This window comes from Copadichromis virginalis, linkage group LG4 (genome assembly GCF_057382275.1).
Source record: "Copadichromis virginalis isolate Kocher_CV1m ecotype Utaka linkage group LG4, C_Virginalis_male_GT1.1, whole genome shotgun sequence".
Classification (NCBI taxonomy): Eukaryota; Metazoa; Chordata; class Actinopteri; order Cichliformes; family Cichlidae; genus Copadichromis; species Copadichromis virginalis.
Window position 1 is genome coordinate 31,438,068 of NC_140621.1, and position 19,816 is coordinate 31,457,883.

Below are 19,816 nucleotides of genomic sequence, written 5' to 3' on the forward strand. Positions count from 1 at the left end.
TTCTAAATCTTAGATCCCCGTTTTGTTCAGAACGATTTTCAACTTTGCGCATCAGTATCACAGGATATATACACTGCTCAAAAAAAATAAAAGAACACCGAAAACACATCAGATCTCACTGGGAAAAAAAATCTTGCTGAATATCTATAGTGATGTGACTGGAACAAAAGGATGCCACATAGTTTGGCTGAATTCAAAGACACAAGTTATGTGGGAGGCTAGTCCAGGTAGCCAAAATGTCATTGCGGCATTTCAGAATGATTCTCCTGGAGGATCTCCTTCAAGTTCTGGACCAGGGCATCGCTGGGCTCCTAGACAGTCTGAGGTGCAATCTGGTGACATCGGATATACCAAAACATAATGTCATACAGGTGTTCTATTGAACTGGGTCAGGTGAGCGTGGGGGCCAGTCAATGGTGTCAATTTCTTCATCCTCCAGGAACTGCAGGACACACTGCACCAGCGTAGTCTGACAGTGGTTCAAAACTTTCATCCCGTTATCTCGGTTATCATTGCCGAGCCTGTAGAGGTCTGTGCATCGACCACCAAATCGGAGATGCTGAATGACGCTAGAGGCTGCATAACAGTCTCCAGACCCTGTCACGTCTGCCAGAGCCCACTAGAGGGCGTCAAGCCCTCAGGCCAGCCCTCACACCAGTGGCCTGCTGGAGGCTCTGGCAGTGCTCATCAGATAGCGGTCCTGCGGGGGCCTTTTGACATTTTTTGCCTTCATTGAATTGTAAGAGTGAAGACAGACTGGAAAGCAGGGTGAGAGAGAGGGACAGACATGCAGCAAAGGACCACAGGTTGGACTCCAACCCAGGCTGCTGCTCACCCGTCATGCAACATGGGGTCGCCTGCTTACCCACAGAGCTAAACTGCCACCGAATGTCCCAGAAAGTCAACTGACTTGATTCTATACTCTGATTAAAAAGCGTTCTTTAAATTTGTTTGAACAGATGTAGACAATAAACTACATCGGTTTATTGTCTAGGATGTAGAGTTACAGAGACCTGGATTTTTTTCTGATACTTCAGTGGTGAAAACGTCCAAAACAACCAACATTTTGGTACCAGGTTGATTTTTTTTCACTCTGATTCCCCTTGTATGAAAATAAATGTCTTATATGCTCATTTTTAAATAGTTGTCAGATTTAAGTTTGAGATTCTGTCTACTCAAAGAATTACAAATGCGTGAGTGAAAATGGTGCAATTAAAAGTAACATTTACAAAAAGGGGGTCAGATGGGAATCCTTTTTCAGATTTGGCTGATTTTAATTGAATTACCGACACACAGGCTGATATCTAACTGTACTGTATACTGTACACCCCAGATTATTCACAGGTGTAAAACATTCAAACAGCTGCCAGTCAAAGTTGCATCTCAACAAACTACATGAATTCAGCCATGTCAGAATCAGTTTCTCTTTTAGAACATAAACACAGTGTGGCTATAAGTATAAGGATGTTGAAAAGACGGTGCATAAAGCTGCGTCTGGTTAGAAGGAAAAAACACAAAAGTAGAAGAGTTGGGCAGATTTGTACAAAAGGCTGGCAGTGACAGAGAATGTATGCTGAATCACAGCTGGTCCAGATGTTTCACTAACTCATCTACAGATTTTCTAGAGAGTATAGGAGCCATGGCAGTTGTTTGGCTTGAAATGACAACTGTAATATCCATGTTTTGACTTTTTTCTCAAAATACTATTTTGAGTTTAATCTTGAAATTTCAGTTTAAATCTCAAAATGGACACTTTTCTTAATGTGGCCCTAATACTCTGTCGTACTATAGTGTAACTTCTAGATTAAAGAAAATGTTTTAAAATCTTTATTGGGGCCAAAGTTAGTAAATGCTATAAGTCTGGTCTTACTATATTTGACTGGTGATTCTATGCACTGAAATTAAAGCTTATTTTATATTTTATTTATTTATTTTTATCAATTCTTTTTGGGGGACTTTGGTATTTGCAAGAGGAAATACATTTTCAGAAAAAAATCTGTTTATGTTGAATTTGATTGCAGCAATATATTTCAGAACTGGCTTGTACAGGGCCATTTTTGCCACTGTGTAGCATCCTCTCTTCTTTAAACAACACTCTGCAACCTCTGGGAACTGAGGAGGAGACCAGAGGTTGAACTTTTGAGGGAGGAATGTTGCCCCATTCTTGTCTGACAGACGATTGTAGCTGCTTAACAGTCCTGGGTCTCCATTGTTGTATTTTTAGTTTCATAACACTAAATGTTTTCAATTGGTCAAAGATCTGGACTGCAAACTAACCACTCCTACTATAAACCCATGCTGCTGCAATAAATGTGGTGTGTGGTTTTGCATTGTCTTGCTGAAGTATGCAAGGCTTTCCCAGAAAAAAAAGTACTATAGTCCAATGTGACGTAGGCATGCCCTGGTAAGGAAATAACAGTTGTCCTAGTTCTGCTGCATTAAACCAAATTATATTTCAGTGACATTTGCACACATGTTTTTACGCTTGTGAGGACAAGTGTAAAAACATGTGTGCATGAGGTTTTTTGTGTCAAAACGACAAAAAACAGGAAGTGCTTTAGCTCTGCTACTCAAGGATTAGACTGAGTTTGCTTTTATAATAAAACTTATAGACTAAAAGTTTAGAATTTTAGGAGCTGAAAGGTTCTCCCTGCTGTTTGAGTTTTGCACTTCCTTATAGTTGAAGGATTTAAAAGAGGTTTAAAAGAGCACACCTAGAGGCCCATGCATTCAGATGATTCTCCTTTGGCTGCCCCTTTTAGCAGTCACCACACGGGATCATGTGCCTCCATCTCACCTTGTCTCTAACAATCACCTCTGTCACGCTAACCCTCTGTGCGTCAGGGGCGGAGCGTGGGGGTGGCTTACGGGGCTTAAGCCCGGGTTGTTTTGTCAGAAGCCCGGGGTATTTTGGAGTGTAATTTTTTCATAGTTAGATGCCTGGCTGACAACTGTATAAAACAAAAAGTACACACAATATTCGAAGCACGTAGTGCACACTGTGGAAATTTACGACTGTGCGTGAATCCCCCCCTGATATTGGTATGATCCGAGCTCAGGCACTAAGAGACTGAGCGAGGGGGCGGGGGGAGCTGCTGCCCGTGAGTGCGCTGTTGGAGAGACGGAGCCAGCCATACTAAGGAGAGCTTAAGTTTGACCAGGTACCAAAGCAAATCATTCGTACCGTACAAATAATGTAAATATGACGGTGCATCACGAAAGATTGATATCAAACTGATCACTTGACCAATATTATTTTACTTGCTCTTCAAGTGAATCAACAAATGGCGAAATGAAAAGCCGAACAAATGCTATTTTTTTTAGAGTCTTAGCTTACGTGTGTTTATTTCATATTTTCAGTTCTTACCCTCCCCGACTAATTCGGTTTCAGTTATGTACTGAAATATAAGAATGGACATTAGAGGGTTCTTTCAAAGAAAAAACTCAGGTAAATGTTATTTTATATATTGTGCTTTGTATGTTGTTCAGTATATTTCTATGCAAAACAAGAGGGATTTCAGTACACAGCAGGATATTCACATTTGTAACCAGATATTTACATACACTTTAGGGAGAAAACATAAAACATTTTTACTGTACAACATCAATTTAGAGTAAACTTTTGTTTTAGATAAATATTGAAATATATTTTGAATTAGTTAAATGTCAGAATAAAGAGAGAGAGAGATCTATTTTTTATCACTTTCATTAAATTTAGGAGTACATGTACACTAAGTTTATTGTTAATTAGTAAGAAACTCCAGACGATTCCATTCTGAGCTGAAGAAGCTTCTGATAGGTTAGTAGAGTCCATGTGAGTAAATTGGTGGCACAGCTGTGGATGCATATAAGGCAAAACACAAAGCCTGTTTCTGTGACATGGGAAAATCAAGAGATGTCAACCAAAACACCAGGAAAAGAACTGTGGAGCTCCATAAGTGTGGCTCAGTTTGAATACAATTTGGTGCCATTTGCAATTAAAAAACACAGACAGTTTCTCTCTTTACTCTTAAAGTTAACAAATATGTTTTTATATTTATCAATCTAAAAAAATAAACATTTAGTCTGATTTGATGTTACAATTAAAAAAGTGTTTGTGTTTTGATCTGAAGAGTTTGTAAATATCTGGTTTCAACTGTATATTTGATGATTGTCAGCACAAAGAGAGAGAGAGAGGAGCAGAGATTGAGATGGAGAATGAGGACAGAACAGAGATGAACAAGAGCAGGTGAGACACACATGTTAGTCAAATGGTTGCTTACTAAAAGTATCACTGTATCATAGGTACTCATGTATCTCGTACCTAGTGTTTCTTTTTAGGTTTGCTATTTTTCAAATTCTATATTTATTAAGTTCTGCAGGCTTGTTTGCACAACAAGGCTAAATAATTATATAAACTTTTCTCAATCTAAATATTGTACTTTGGTAGAATTAAATAAATAAGTGTAGTGCAGGTCTATGATGATTTTTAGTGCTAATATCATCTAGTTCTGATTGTGGTTATGTCTTGGTTAAGTCCCCCCCCCCTCAAAAAAAAAAAAAATCCCACATGCATACTACCCTTTAGGGCTAAGCCCCGGGTGTTTCAAATGTCTGGCTCCTCCTCTGCTGTGCGTCCTCCTTCACAAGATCTATGAATCTTCTCTGTGGTCTTCCTCTTTTACTCCAGTTTGGCAGATCCATGTTCAACATCCACTAACCTCCTCTGCGCATGTCTGAACCATCTCAGCCTTGCCTATGCATCTTCCCCTTTTGCACCTGTCTCGTTTTCATCTACACAGATATTCTACCTCGCCTCTACTGACTTTCATTGCTCTTCACTCCAGAGCATACCTCCACCTCTCCAGGCTCCCTTTGTGACCTCTCCCTACTTTTGCTACAGATCAGAATGTGCTCTAAAAACATCATAAATCATGGATACCTCATCTGGTAGCCTGTCCATCACCACTCCAAAGAAGAAGGGGTTCAGAGCAGTCCTACTCAAACTTTGAATTCTGTCCTGCACCACACATACTTCGCTGTCATTTGTGACTTCCTCATTCAGCAACACAGTTCTTCTCTTAACACCTTAACATATGCCACAAAGATGCACTGACACTCCTTTTGACCTTCTCCATGCTTCTCCATCAACTCTCTTCAAAGCAAAAGAACTCACTATAGTGCCCTTTAGGACCAGTACACTTTCCCTCCCTTCCTCAGACATCCTCTCACTCTCCAAGGCTTTGGTAAACGATCTGCCAATCTACTTCCCTCTCACCCAGACATCTCCACAGGTATATCATCTTTACCAACCACCTTTCCACTCTTCAGCTTCTTCATGGCTGCCCTGACTTCCTCTTTTCTAATCTCCTGCACTTCCCGATTCACTAACTGTCCTCCATCTTTCCTCCTCTCTCCCATTTTCCTCACTCAGCTCCTCAAAATACTCCTTCCACCTTCTCGACTCTCTCTTCACTCATAAGTACATTTTCATCTCTTTCCTTAATCACCCTGCACATCTTTTCCAGCTCGATCTCTCTGCCTAGCCAATCAATACAAGTCATTTTCTCCTTGCTGAGTGTCCAGCCTCAGATACAACTCACCAAGCCTTTTTCTTTGCCACCCCTCAGTTTCAAGTACACCTAGCCTCCAAGCACTCCTGCCTTCTTTTTTTCTAACCTCTTGCAATGGTTGAACTATTAAATTACAGCATCCCTGATTTCCCATAATGTAAGTGTAAGCCTTTCCACAGGCTGAGTAATCATGACTAATAAAGTGACATCATGTGCAAAAACAGCTGATTGCCAGTTTAAGTCTAATTAGGTTTGGTGTGAGAACAGGTTGCTGTAAATGTGATATGTAAATAAAGTGGGTTCGATTAGGGGTTACCTGAAATTCAGGGTCCTTTAAGAAGCCAGTCTCTGAAGCTGAAACACATGGAAGTCTTCAGACTCTGACAGGTTATTTGAAACATCATCTAAATAACTTTCATTTCATTTGAAATCATCAGCATGTACAAACTGCAGGTGTCCCCAATTGGGAAACTGCTTAAAAACTGAAAATTAGGCCTTAAAAAACTGGGGTTTTTTTTTCATCTTTGCTCTTTCCCTCATACATACTTTGTCTGTCTTAAGATTTGTCTGATGCCTTATATAAATCTAATGAAAGAATAGCAGCAGATGAGAAGCCTCTTATAGAGTATTTAACTCTAATATCTGCAGAAATCATGAGTCAAAAAGAACAGACATGCACTGACATCCGTCACTCAAGAAAATATTGAGTCTTTTTCACGCTAACTTAAACTCTGTGAGCTCTTCAGACATACTGCATTTATCTGTGTTGTTGGACGTGAAGTGGTTTTGATAACCAGGTGACTTCTAAGCAGCAATGGCCTGCATCTGTTTGCTGTTGTTGGTAAGTGTGGATTGAACTCTGCATTGCACCGCTAGACGCTTTTATCATGATTCAATCCTAGAAAAGATCTTATATGGTGCCCTGTGTTTCACTTTGGTTTCTGCAGCTTGTTGCAGACGGCACATGTCACAGCCGACACCTCCTACTTCCACCTTCGTTTGAAACTCTCACTTCCTCCCTGTCATTTGTCATGTACTTTAACCTACAGTCTCCTCTTGTGTTCTCATTCTGGTGGCAGGGCGTTTGGTGCACTGCCAAAACTCCTTGAGCTGAATCACCCCCACACGACTCCCAGGTAGGCCCGCATCATCTCTCTGCAATCTCAACCTCTTGAAGATATCATCTTACCTGTAATCGGTGCATTGGTTAAAGAAGGAAATAGCTGAAGCTAACTGTATGTCACTAATTTCAGTGACACATTTTTGTTTCTCATCTTCCACATGGCCTGAGTTTCTCCTATTTCAAGGCAGTGAATTGTTTCCTACTTTGTACTGGTCAATGTTTTCCATCACAACACAGAGAGATAGTGGTCGAGACAGATTACTGACATGCATTTAGAGTCCTGATAAAATTATGGCTCACTCTGTAAAGGATTATTAAATTAGCTGCAGAGAAGCCCGAGAGGTCTTGTGATGCACATGCAGCAAAATTGTCATAAGCTACCGAATCTGAGCTTAGGCGCGGCTGCAGATTTCAGGAAGTAAACTCTACAAATGGAGGTAAAGAAAGACTTATTTAGTGCTTTTCATCTGTTCCTGCGTGATGCAAAGTTCGTATATTTTGCAGCTGCTTTTGATTGAAGTTCTGATCTCATTGCGCACGCAGACACTTACATTTACCGGATATGTTTCAGCTTACTTCGTCAAATATGTCATTTAAAGCATGCCTACATGCGGGGAATTAAGTAACAGCATGACTGTATGAACTGAGGAAAAGAAAGGTTTGTGGTTTTGTTACTCTCTTTGTAGGATGTGGTGTAACTGCCGCTCGGGCAGCTTCTGTACCTTTTTTAAGGACACTGCATGTGCTTTAGATGATAAAAGGCCTACTTTTTTGTTTCCTTTCTGCTGTTTTTTTGTACATTTTCTTGCTTTTTAATATGTATGTGTTAAAAAGAGAAGGAGATAGAGTGCCAGAGTACCAGTCACAGAGGAAGCAGTTGTGAAAGCTTTTGCTTCTTCCTTTTTTAGCTTTCCTCTGTTGAGTCTTTCAACGGTTTCATCAGCTTTATGTCTGTCAGATTATTTCCGCATGAACTCAAAGAGCACCAACAAACAATATGATTTATGATGACCCATAAAATAAATCTCTCTCAACTCTGCTACAGACTTCTTGCACTTCTTGCACATTAATTTTCTCCTCTTTCCACCCTTTTTGTTTTTCATTCTTTCTCAGTTCACCATGTCCAGAAAGGTTGTGAGGTCCAGCAAGTTCCGTCACGTCTTTGGCCAGGCTGTGAAAGCCGACCAATGCTACGATGACATCCGAATCTCCCAGATGACCTGGGACAGCAATTTCTGCTCCGTTAACCCCAAGTTTGTGGCCATGATTGTAGACGCCAGCGGTGGGGGAGCCTTCATGGTGCTTCCGCTGAGCAAGGTGGGTCACAGGAATCACCAGGAAACAAAAGAACACAAATAAACCCACCGTTCGGCTCTATACTGTTTTATATACTTCTCTTAATACTATGTTTAGGTGTGTTAACTATTACAGATGCAGGTTAGGGATTAAATGTTGTTTTAGCAGCATTCTTGCACTTTAAAATTTGAATGCTGCCAGTCACCATCACACATTCAGCTAAATAAGGAAGTTTGATGCTGTCTTTGAGTCTGTCTACACGTCACTTGCTCTGCTGTTGAGAAGTTTTCACCATATTAGGAGTTTGTTGTCAGCTCAGTGTAGGAGGACAGGATGTGGCCTCAACCCAGTTATTGTGCAGTCACTTATAGAGGGCGTTAGGTTAGGCCTTGCAGCTCATTTATTGCATTTTATGTGCCCGAAAAAGTGCAAAATTGCAAACCTTGTGGCCGAGTTAATGGCCAGCTGAATTTGTCAGAGGCTGTGAACTCAGTGAAGTGTTCCCTCGGGCTTGGGAAGTTCGTTCTGTGCAGGCACTGAAAATGCTTACAGTGAGGTTAGGTGTTTTTTATGTGATTGTGGTCTGAAGACTGTACTTCAGAAAGATGTGTAATCTTTTTTCGTGGAGTTTTGCTCAGGTTTGTCAGACAAAATCACCGAATAATGTCACTGCTTCTTGCTGCTGCGGTTAACTGTAGAGAGATCACTGCCTCTAGACTAAGTAATTACCATCTCATGTAGCTAATTCTATCATTAGAAATGACAGAGAAAGTGACAAGAATCTAATGTCCTGGCCTTATTTTACCTGACAATTATATTGTCCCACTTTGTGGTATTAAACAATCTTATATTTACCTTGGTGAAGCCTGCAGAAATCACATTATTCATGGTCTTATCTCGCATCTAGCATGGGATTCTCAAAGGACAAAAATAAGTGCAGGGACCAGTGGGCATAAAATTGCAGAGCTGCGCTGTAGTGGAAAAAAACTCATCCTGTTTTGAGCGTGATGCTGGCATGGTTGTGTCATCCTGCTTCAGGGCCCAGTGTTTTTTTTTTAAGGTTTTACCAGAATGAATGCAACTACATGGAGCTAAATGTGACTGACTTATAATGCAAGATATAAAAATAAAAATGATGTGTAATTGTTATTTTTCTCAGACCGCTTCATGACTGGGTTTCCTCTTCTTGGCCCTGATCTCATTTTTAACCCACTTACTAGAAATGAGCACTAATTGAAGGCAAAGCTGTTTAATTGGTGTCAGCTGATAAACTTCTCATCTAGTTTTGTCTTTTTTTTTCTTGCATTAGCTTTTTGTTCTTTACGTTTTGTAGCTGCAGTGTTTTCTGCACTGCATGCATGAGTCATAGTCAATGTCCTCCTATCCTGATGCTTGCCTCTGCAGACAGGACGTATCGACATGTCCTACCCCACTGTATGTGGCCACACGGGTCCGGTCCTGGACATCGAGTTCTGTCCTCATAATGACAACATCATTGCCAGTGGCTCTGAGGATTGCAGTGTCATGGTAAGGCAATAAAGTCTGACATGAAATATTCCTAATGCTATTTGTGATTTCAAAAACTAGATGTTTAAAAGTCTTTGTCTGTGAATAGATTTGGGAGATCCCGGAAGGCGGGCTCACCTCACCGCTCACAGATCCCGTTGTCAAGCTGGAAGGTCACTCCAAACGTGTTGGCATCCTGAGCTGGCACCCCACTGCCCATAATGTGCTAATGAGTGCAGGTATTATTCGCTGATTCTAAAAACACAGAAGCGTATCATGTGTAATGAGGAAGCAGACAGGGATGATCGTAACATATCGCAGATGTTTTGCTGAATGAGACTCACACCTCTGCTTAACAGGAAGTTCTCAAGCCTCCACCCTCCTTCGCTCTGCGCTCTGAACTCTGATCAGCAGCACCATGACATTTCCGCTCACGGTTTTACACGAACTCTCTGAACCTTCAGTCTGTCAGACGCTGAAGTCACACTTTATTAATCTTTCATCTTAATTACAGACTCAGCGTTCCAGATTAAAAACTAATCACAAAAAATAAGGAAAAAGCACAGGAAGAAGGAGAATATAGATCCTTGTCCTAGAGACAGCTGGGATTGGCAGCGTGTGGTTCTGAATCTTATCCTTAAAAAGAACCCAGTGACTTAATTTTAACAGGTGTTAAGTCTGAAAATAAGTTTAGACTTGGGAATTTCTTTAAAAGTTTCGACTCCTGCTGAATCATTCAGGTGTCTTTAGAAGTGATCTCATGCCATCATTACAAACTTAAGGTCTTATTTTTGCCCAGCAGGGTGCAGCACAAGAGGTGCACAGTGCACATCTTCACCGAGTGGGCGCACATCATTCAGAATATTCTTGAAATATTTTCACAATCTGTAATTTAAGCTGCAATAACATTTCCAGCATATTTCACTTTAAAATTGGGTGGTGGTCTAATAAATTTGCTAAGTAAGCACGTATTATAGGTCCAACTATAGTTTTTGCATTTTCTAATTAGTTTCTATTTGATTTCATTTTGACTTTTTGTTTTTAATTCAGTTTAGTTTCAGTAAATTTCCAGAGCAGATTTTTAATGTTTCAGTTCAAGTTTTGTTGTTTAAAAATGTCTAGTTTTAGTTTACCTTTCATCAGTTTTGTGATAGTTTGAGTCTTTTAAGTTATTATTGTATGGGCGACATATGTCAAAGGCAAGATTTAGGAAAAGATTTAGGTTTTACAGTGAAAACACAAAACTTTTAATGCAGTTGACTCACCATCTAAAGACATCCAAAGTCTCAATATATATGATTATTATTATTTATTTATTTTTACCAAACTAAAAGGTAATAAAAGAATATTTGCTAGTTTTTTAAGCCTTATTTTAGTAACTTTTCAAAGTTCTCAAAATAGTTTCATTTAGTTTTATTTTTTACATTTTTAATTATTATTTTAGTTAAGTAAGCATTAAAAACATTAAACATTCAAACTATAACATTGCTTCAGAGGAAATGATTTGTGGTCATAGTGGGCATCTAATCAGAACAGAAAAGTCAATTAATTTTGCTCCAGTGTTTCCACTGTTGCTAATATAGTTCAAATCACTTATTTATTGTTACTCCAGCTTTTTTACCTTCTGGTAACCAAGCTGGTGTATCTATTACATAGCTGGCTAATTAGGTTCCCCTTAGGTACTGTTCCCCTTATCAGTGTTAGATATTTGAAAATATATAACTATTTCTATGCAAAAAGAGTTAACAATAGAAACTTACATTTATTTAGACAATTTTTTGCCTGTTAGCTCTTACAAAAGCAAGTTCTCCTCTTTCACTAACAGATATTAACATTTAAAGAACACCTTAACAACCAACTATAGATGAAACAGTACAGTGAATTACACATTCACAGTATTTTCCATCCTTTGTTTCTTCCACGTGTCTGTTTGAAAGAAAAGAAAGTTGAATCAATGTGTGTCACTGCTGCAACAATGAGTCAGTTCCTTTAAAGAAAAACTATAAAAAATTATATGAGAGGTAGATAATCAGAAACATTTTTTGCAATCAAAAATTTCACAAATGCACATGCAAATGTTTGGCCACGCGAGGTTTAGACGTGTCTCAGATCTTTATATGGTGCTCTGGTATCATAGTGTAATCCAGAGGCTTTATTTGGTGTAAAACAGCGCGTCCACTTCATTTGTGAACTTCTGTTTTCTGCATGTTCCTCTTCACTGCAAACGTGAAACTTTGAAGCTCTTGACTGTTTAAAAGTGAAAATCTAAATCAGGCTGAATTGCACATGATGCCTGTTTTTTAAAAAAGAAACGAGAAACTCTGTATCAATCACTTAAATTTAATTCATGAGCCTTTAATGAGACTCTAAGCTTTTTGTTTTTTTGTTTTTGATGTCACCATTGTGTCCATGAAGGCTGTGATAACGTGGTGATCCTGTGGAACGTGGCTCGTGGCGACGCGGTGGTGAGGATCGACACCGTGCACACTGACCTCATCTACAGCGCCTGCTGGAACAGGGACGGCTCCTGGATTCTCACCTCCTGCAAGGACAAGACCCTGAGGGTGCTGGACCCGCGCAAGGGCACCGTCCTCTATGTAGGTTTCCTCTGATCGGCCTTCGCTATCTCGCTCTGTCACCACCATCACTTCAGTGTCACAGAGGAAGTCTTTAAAAGTCACGTTTCTGCACAAAGATCTTGAGTAACACTGGCCACACTCAGCAGAGCTACACCAGTTATTTTTATCATTACTGATGAATCTACAGGGAATTCTCTTAAATGCTCATAAAAAAAACATTTATTTTTTGGTTTTGGCCTTTTGCTGTATGACTAAACCAGGAAACTACCAAATATAGAGTTTTTCAGTTGATTTGTTGATAATGATGATGGAAAAAGAGAAATAAAAAAATTATTTAATATTGCACTTTTATTTTGAAAAGTTTTTCTTTCTCCATATAATTTGCAATTTTCTTCCACTTTGCTACTCTGCGCCACCTCTCGTGTGCAGGAGAAGGAGAAGCCTCACGAGGGCTCCAGGCCTGTCAGGGCGGTGTTTGTGTCCGACGGGAAGATCCTCAGTACCGGCTTCAGTCGCATGAGTGAGAGGCAGGTGGCGCTGTGGGATCCGGTGAGTGTCAACAACTGACAGAGTCAGTCTCAGACAAAGCATCTTGCTTACTGAACTTTATGATTCATAATCCTTAGTCATGTCTTAAATTCCTCTGAGCATGTGGTTTGAGATCTCTGGGACATAAAATGTGTATTCGTTAATGTTTGAAAATTTAAAAAAATAAAATGTAGCAAATGTAGTCTTTGGGGCTTGTATTCCTAAATTCAGAGTGGGGTCCAGTTTAGTCACACTTTCCCACCTGAAATAAAGACAAAACAGTCTCATAAAAGAGTTGTAACCTTTCTCTCAGATAAGACTCTGGGCTTATCCTCAAACAGATTTTGTAAGATGACATGTGCCCCAACTTTAATATTGAGACTCTTTTCTTTTCTTTTACTTAAAAAGCTGAGTTGCAGAGCACAAAACGCCTCCAGCGTCAGCTTTCCTCCTTCAGCACATGATTGTAAGAGCAGCCTGCTGTGCTGAATTGTACTCGTGAATCATTTTGACCTGTTACACAATAAGTAAAAACCCTTTTATAGTGCGAAAATCTTTACAGCTGAACCTTAATGGTGGATTCCAAACTTTAGGTGTTTGCCTTTAGGGAGCATCTCTTCGCATTTACAACACCACTGTTTCACAACAGCCAGATTACAGTATTAAGTGTCTGTGCTGAAATATTAGCCTCAATTAAATCCTCAGCTTACCTGCAGTCTGCTGGGTACATGTGATGCTAGAGTACATGTGATTAATTGCTAAATATTTCTCTATCCTTTAACAGAAAAACTTTGGAGAGGCACTGACCCTGCAGGAGCTGGACACCAGCAGTGGCGTCCTCCTGCCATTCTTTGACCCAGACACTGGCGTCGTCTACCTCTGTGGCAAGGTTAGATTTAGATTATGAAACAACAGCCTTTCTGCATCACTACCACCCACACAGACTCAGTCAGCCCTCTTGTTGATCCTGTCATTTTCACAGGGAGACAGCAGCATCCGTTACTTCGAGGTGACAGATGAAGCTCCTTATGTCCACTACCTGTCCATGTACAGCAGCAAGGAGAGCCAGAAGGGGATGGGGTACATGCCCAAGAGGGGCCTGGAGGTCAACAAATGTGAAATCGCCAGGTAATGGCATATCTCAGTGATTTTAGCTATGCAAGCAGCAAGGTGACCTCTTTAACACCTTTGTGAAGACTTTATGGGCTCAGCCGCTAGTTTGGGGTCATAGTGAAGAAAACATGAAGATTATGAGATCATTATAGGCCTCACAGGATTATCCAGGCTGTGCTGGATCATTATTCAGTGACCATGTGGTTTCACAGTGAATCCATGCCTCACATCTGCTTTCAAAACACCAAGATGGCGAAAGCTTAAGCACTCATAACACTTTCCAAAGCAAATGGTGACTTCACAGCGTCTGCATCCATCTTTTCTGCTTTCTCATTCTCTTAATGCAGAATGGGATGGCACCCACAACATCAACTTGATACTAAAAGCACTGTTAGATGAGCTCCCAGCTTACTGTTCAGCTCTTTAACATTTTGAGGGCAAAATCTTTCTTCTTCCTCCAAATTGAAGCGTATTATTTCAGCCTAATCTGACACAACAACCTAAAATACGAACAAACTATTTTAATTTCAGATTCTACAAGCTGCACGAGAGGAAGTGTGAGCCTATAGTCATGACCGTGCCACGCAAGGTAAGGTTTTAGCAAATCCTAGGTTTTAGGTTCATGGTTCAAGAAAATCTGTGCGGAATTTGAACTCTGACTCTCTTTTTTTGTCTCTGCCTGTGCAGTCGGACCTGTTCCAGGAAGATCTGTACCCAGACACCGTCGGGCCCGAGCCCTCGGCCGAAGCTGATGAGTGGTTTGAGGGAAAAGAGGCCCCGCCTAATCTGATATCCCTGAAGGACGGGTTTGTAGCTACGACTAAAGCTAAGGAGTTCAAAGTTCACAAGAGTCTCCTGAAGACCACCACTGCTTCTGCAGGGAATCAGCATGACAGCAGCGGGGTGAGTCTTTTAGATCCACAATGTTTTGCTTCTGTTTTAGCTGCAGATAATAAGTGAATGAGTTTTAGGAGTTAGACTTTCCTTAATTTATTTCATAACTGATTTATGAGTCTTTAAACTTTGCTTTTGGTGTCTCAGTTGCAAATTTATTTTTGACTTTTTTGGAGAAATCTGTCAATGATTACATTATTGGCTTCAACCAAACCTTGATGGCTAATTAGACCATCAGCTAAACATGAGCAACTCCATGACATCATTGGACTCCACCCAATCACAAGTGTGTCTCTGTCCCTCAGGAGGTTCAGTCTTTGAGGAAGGAGGTGAAGGACTTGAAAGAAGCGCTAGAGGAGCTGACCACGCGTGTGAAAGAGCTGGAGAGCAAGCATTAAGCGGCAAGAAAGCGACAAAGAGCAGAAATCACGCGAGAAGAGTGGAGCAAAAACTACAGCGAGAAAACTTTTGTTAACTTTTGATTACAGTGAGACAAAGGGAGAGATTAAGATGGTAGATGTCATGAAACTATTTTTTAGCGTAAAGCTTGAATTTGTCTATTTGGTTTGTGTGATCAATTTGAGAAAACAAGAACCATAATATATGCTTTTAGTTTGAAATAAAATTGTCTGTATTTTCAAAGTACATTTTGACCCCTTTTTTTTTCTTTCTTTTGAAGGAAACACACATGAAATGCATACACGCACTTTATTTTGACCCCATTTTAATCATTTATACTCATTACCGTACCAAATGTGAAACAAAATAAAATGAGTACAAACAAACATCTCATGATTATAAAATATACTGCGGACTTTTGAGAACATATCAAGAGAGAAACACGCGCACCAGATGTTTCCTGAGGTTCACTGAGGTGCATTTGGTTAGACTTTTAAAGAAGAGATAATAAAAATATCAAGGAAAAAAAGACAAGCAGAGCATTGATTAACATTCAAACTGTAAAATATGAACCATCTAAAAGGCCTTTGATTATTTAATTGCTCAACAAATTAAATATATTTTATGCTATAATTGAAACCAAAACTTTAAACTTTACAAAAATCTTGCAAATTTAATGTGGACTTTACAGCCGTTACTTTCATAGCTTTACATCACCAGCAGCTCTATGAATGTGAAAGTACAAACTGCAGTGAGAATTTAATATTTACATTTTTTGGGGTTTTTCCCCCAAAAACATTCAACCGGTGTTGTCTACTTTATCACTTCCAGTCCGACTAGATCACCATTCCCTCCTTTCTCTCAAACACCAGTTCCTTTTAAAACACCACTACACGTAGTTTTTGTTTGGGGCTGAGGCGCTGTTGCTGTAATACTTGGCTTTTCCTCCTGTGTTGCCTTGCTTGGGCCTGCTGAAGCAACAGAGCAGACCTCCAGCTATGATGAGCAGCACACCTGCAGCCCAGCCTACAAAGATGCATGCTCCCATCTCCATCCTTGGGGAAGAACTCAACAGGGGGGTGTAGAAGTCCCTCACGGTATTGTGTGCAAACCAGCTGACAGGGATGATTACCAGGATGCCAGCCAGCAGCATGCCCACCCCGGCCACCAGGCTGATCTTGGGCTTGACGTCTTCGTTTTCCACACAGGTGGTAAAGTCGGACCCGCAGAAAAGAACGAGCAAGCTGAGGCAGCAGAGCATGCCGCTGATGATGGTCAGGGCTCTGGCAGCCTGCCGGTCTGCACCCAAATCTAGCAGGGATTCGAAGTTCTTGCACTGCTGCTGGCCAGTACTCTGCACCACACAGGTAGTCCACAGGCCCTCCTGACTTCTCTACTCACACGCAGAGAGGAAGAAATATACACTTATAGACATCATTTCATGACATGAGGCAAACTGAGTGCTACATAATTAAATCTCATACACGTAGAACATTTGTGAAAAATTGAACTGTAAACATTCACTTACTCAAAATCAAGTAAAATAAGCTCAATAAACAGAAACAATCCAATATTGCTTATACAACACTACACACATATGTTTAATTACCTCTGCTGTCACAATGTTGGATCCTGTGAAGGCCGACACTCTCCAGAGCGGGACGGCACAGCATACAACAATCCCAATCAGGCCCACGACCCCGAGGGCCACACATGCCATCTGAACTACAGCAGATCCCATTCTATAAAAGGCAAAATGGTGTAAAGGCACAGGAGCATCACTAAAAGCTTTTCATTGTTACTTTACAGTCTATTTAATGATGTTCTCCTTCTGTCTTTGGCTTTAAAAAGCTCATTTTCTAACATCTGCTGAATGTTTCTCCAATATTTTTGCTGTATCTGTTTTATTAATCTGCTATGATAAATATATATATTTAAAAAATTTTAATTCACCACTTCTGATTTGCAGCACTCGTTCTGTTGGTTAGCTGTGGAGTTGCTTTAAGTCTCCATCGCTGATTCAAAATATTACATGTGGTGCTTTAGCCTTACTGCTGGGTGGGTCCTTCCTTTGTGGTCGTGTAGGTGAGGAATCATGTGGGTAAACAATACTCTGACAGGCCCTCACAGAAAACATGGCTTTGGGGCAATGTTTTTAAAACAAATTCATGTCCTGAGAGGTCCAGGAGCGCTGAATCTCCACCCAGGAGACGCTGAGCTGCCACATCTGGGCGGAGCTCTTCATACTCTGAAAATCTCTGCTTTACCTAATTATTTGAAGGCCATTATATGAGTCATCATCATACAAAAGGTAAAGTTTGAGTCATAAATGCTGGAAGTAAGACAGACCTGTAGTGAACAGATTAACTGAGGAACAAAAAACCCTTGTTTTCATGAAAAGTGTAACATTTAAAGTTACATATTTGAGCACAAATTGGAGGAATTTTTTTAATCCACTTCAAATCAAGGGGGTGTTACAATCATTACCATCAGATAAAGCAAGTATAGGGACACTTTTTCTCGCATTCTTTAAACCTTTTTCCGTTACCCAAAATGTATCGTATTGATGATCATCATTAAAACTAGCATCCAACAACTTAAATTAGGTGAAATAACGAAAAAAGATCTCGAAGTCCAATCAGGTGTGTACAGGATTAACAGGAGGGGACTGCACTGAGCAAAAATACTCCCGTGTTTAAGTGTAACTAACTTTCAGAGCAGATTAAACCCTGAAAATAAATCTGATTTGAGTTAATCCTCATTAAGACTGATTTCTGAGTTTTATTGTGACCGCAGGTGGGACTCGTGAAATCTTTAGAAACAGAAAACAAAAAGAAAAGCAGGCCTTTCAAACTATTTCAACCTTTTTTACTCTCACAGCTGTTTATTTATTTGCACCTTTTAATTTCCCCTCTTATGTCCATTATGAAAGACTATTTATTTTATTATGATTCTTATAATTTTATTTGAGTAATTATCAAATTAATCCTCAACCAACCCTTTCATCCTCAAGCCTTTTCAGATTTCGGTCTCCTTTCAGAGCTCAGGCAGTCTTTTTGAATAAAAAGTGGATAAATAGATTCCTACCTTTTTTTAAAATGGAAAAAAATTAGGTGAGATTTCAGTGGAGATTCTTCTTTTGTTTTCCTGTCTGCGTGTTGTCTCGAAGATGCTGTTTCCTGTTGTACAAGTCTTGTACAGACAACATGGGACATATATGGAGAAATGCGAAGGTGTGGGCGGGGCTGAGCACAAACATGGGAACATAGATGATGGAAGGACCACAAGACCTGGCTGGACATGCCCTGTAGCATGCTCTGTACTCACTGAACGCTGCTGTGGAGACAAGGAGCGCTTACCTAATTTGCATCAGGGGAAAAAGAGCCACTAGGAAAAAGATTATTATGTCTCAGCACCAGAAGTCATAAAGCACATACAGAGGTTTGTGGGATTGTAGTCATAACAGTGATGCTGATGCTAATTAAAATATTTTTGGTTGTTGCTATTACAAATTGCCTAGAATAGAAAAGTGAGTCATCTGAATGACTCCTCTTTTTTTCCCTCTGCATTCCCAGTCTACACAATTACCACCCACCTTTCTTTACCTGCATCCCCCCTCCTCTCACTTACGCACCTACCTCTGTTGAAACTCTGATGACGAGTGTACGGAGATCAGTTTTGGAAACCGAGATGGAATGGGTTTATTTACGTAAGACCATGAGCTGGGTTTCATGGATCATGAGGACATGAAGAAATAAAAAGGAATGTGGCCTCTATTGTTGTTTGTTTTTGCCTACACAGCTGAATTTTACTGTATTTTCACAGAAACTGAACATCAGCTGTGAACTTTATATCAATGAGAATCGAGAACAAACCAAACAGAACAAGAAAAAACTGTTATTTGTTCTTTTTTAATTAGTAAATGCCTTGAATACCAACATGGGGCTTGTCCTGGCCCAGTTTCATCACAGTGCTCCAGTTGTGGAAAAGGATCTTCTGCTCACATGTTCGCTGTTGTCCACTGTTGTGTTTCCCCTCTTATCTCCAGTTCAGAGCTGTCTGTGTGATGGAGCTATTCTGAAGAAGGTTTTCACTTGATTTCTGTTGTTTTTCTGTTCTTTTCATTTTTGTGCCATAATTTTGACATATTTAGGGAGCCCACGCAAGATTTACCTTAAAAATATAAATATTTTCCAAATCACAGGCCCCTGACGTGCATCAATATTATGCGCTTTTTAAATTTGTGTGATTTTTCCTGCATTTTTCAGACCTTCTAACTTGTTTACTTGAGGAGATATCCAGGTGAAATCTTCAGGGCTCAAAAACACATTGTGGAAACCTAAGCCCACTCTGAGTGTCCTAATCTAAAATCAAAATCAGCATTTCTTTCCTATAACTAACTCTGAGCGTGGGATTTATCATAGCTTCGATAGCAAAACTGCATTAATTAATGTGCATGACTCAGACGAACAGAGACAGTGAATACTTGATATGTTTTTGTATAATTCAATGGAGGAAAAAAGTGTTTGGGGCTAACTTTCAGAGGCCATGTCACCATGTGGGATAGGTGGCAAAACAAGGTCTTCTTCTATCTACATTTTGATGCCAGGCTCATCTTCTAGTCATCATTCCTGCTGTGTGAAAATTATGTGTTAAAGTTGCATTTATTTGACATTTGTGCATAAAATGGAGAATCTTTGTCAAAATCTCTGCAATTTGAACATACAGAAGGAACTGGATCACAGAGGGTCTCTGGATCAATGGATGATCTGAATATGCGCTAGAAGATGAAGATAAGCAATCACATGATTCCTTTTGAAGTTTAG

At 40.0% G+C, this 19,816-nt stretch overlaps 2 protein-coding genes across 2 annotated transcripts; one reads left to right on the forward strand and one right to left on the reverse strand.

Moving 5' to 3' along the window:
• Positions 1-6,600: 6,600 nt before the first annotated feature.
• On the forward strand, positions 6,601-15,236 carry coro1a (coronin, actin binding protein, 1A). Its single transcript, XM_085454916.1, has 11 exons — positions 6,601-6,688; positions 7,789-7,992; positions 9,376-9,498; positions 9,587-9,716; positions 11,893-12,074; positions 12,486-12,605; positions 13,369-13,473; positions 13,567-13,712; positions 14,229-14,286; positions 14,385-14,600; positions 14,897-15,236. The coding sequence occupies exons 2-11, from the start codon at positions 7,795-7,797 to the stop codon at positions 14,987-14,989; spliced, it is 1,371 nt and encodes a 456-aa protein (XP_085311042.1). The 5' UTR covers positions 6,601-6,688; positions 7,789-7,794; the 3' UTR covers positions 14,990-15,236.
• A 68-nt stretch (positions 15,237-15,304) lies between these two features.
• On the reverse strand, positions 15,305-18,205 carry cldni (claudin i). The gene is made up of 3 exons (XM_085454917.1): positions 18,078-18,205; positions 16,600-16,732; positions 15,305-16,383 (listed from the first exon to the last, which is right to left on the reverse strand). Exons 1-3 carry the CDS (start codon positions 18,203-18,205, stop codon positions 15,880-15,882), a joined length of 765 nt encoding a protein of 254 aa, XP_085311043.1. The 3' UTR covers positions 15,305-15,879.
• Between the last annotated feature and the right edge of the window lie 1,611 nt (positions 18,206-19,816).

Excerpts from the sequence above, each read along its gene's own strand:
- coro1a (XM_085454916.1), top strand. The coding sequence starts at position 7,795 with ATGTCCAGAAAGGTTGTGAGGTCCAGCAAGTTCCGTCACGTCTTTGGC. Across the intron at positions 7,993-9,375 it reads TGGTGCTTCCGCTGAGCAAG|ACAGGACGTATCGACATGTC; the intron begins GTGGGTCACAGG and ends TTGCCTCTGCAG. Across the intron at positions 9,717-11,892 it reads TAATGTGCTAATGAGTGCAG|GCTGTGATAACGTGGTGATC; the intron begins GTATTATTCGCT and ends GTGTCCATGAAG.
- cldni (XM_085454917.1), bottom strand. The coding sequence starts at position 18,205 with ATGTCCCATGTTGTCTGTACAAGACTTGTACAACAGGAAACAGCATCT. Across the intron at positions 16,733-18,077 it reads TTTTTCCATTTTAAAAAAAG|AATGGGATCTGCTGTAGTTC; the intron begins GTAGGAATCTAT and ends TGCCTTTTATAG. Across the intron at positions 16,384-16,599 it reads CCAACATTGTGACAGCAGAG|AGAAGTCAGGAGGGCCTGTG; the intron begins GTAATTAAACAT and ends GCGTGTGAGTAG.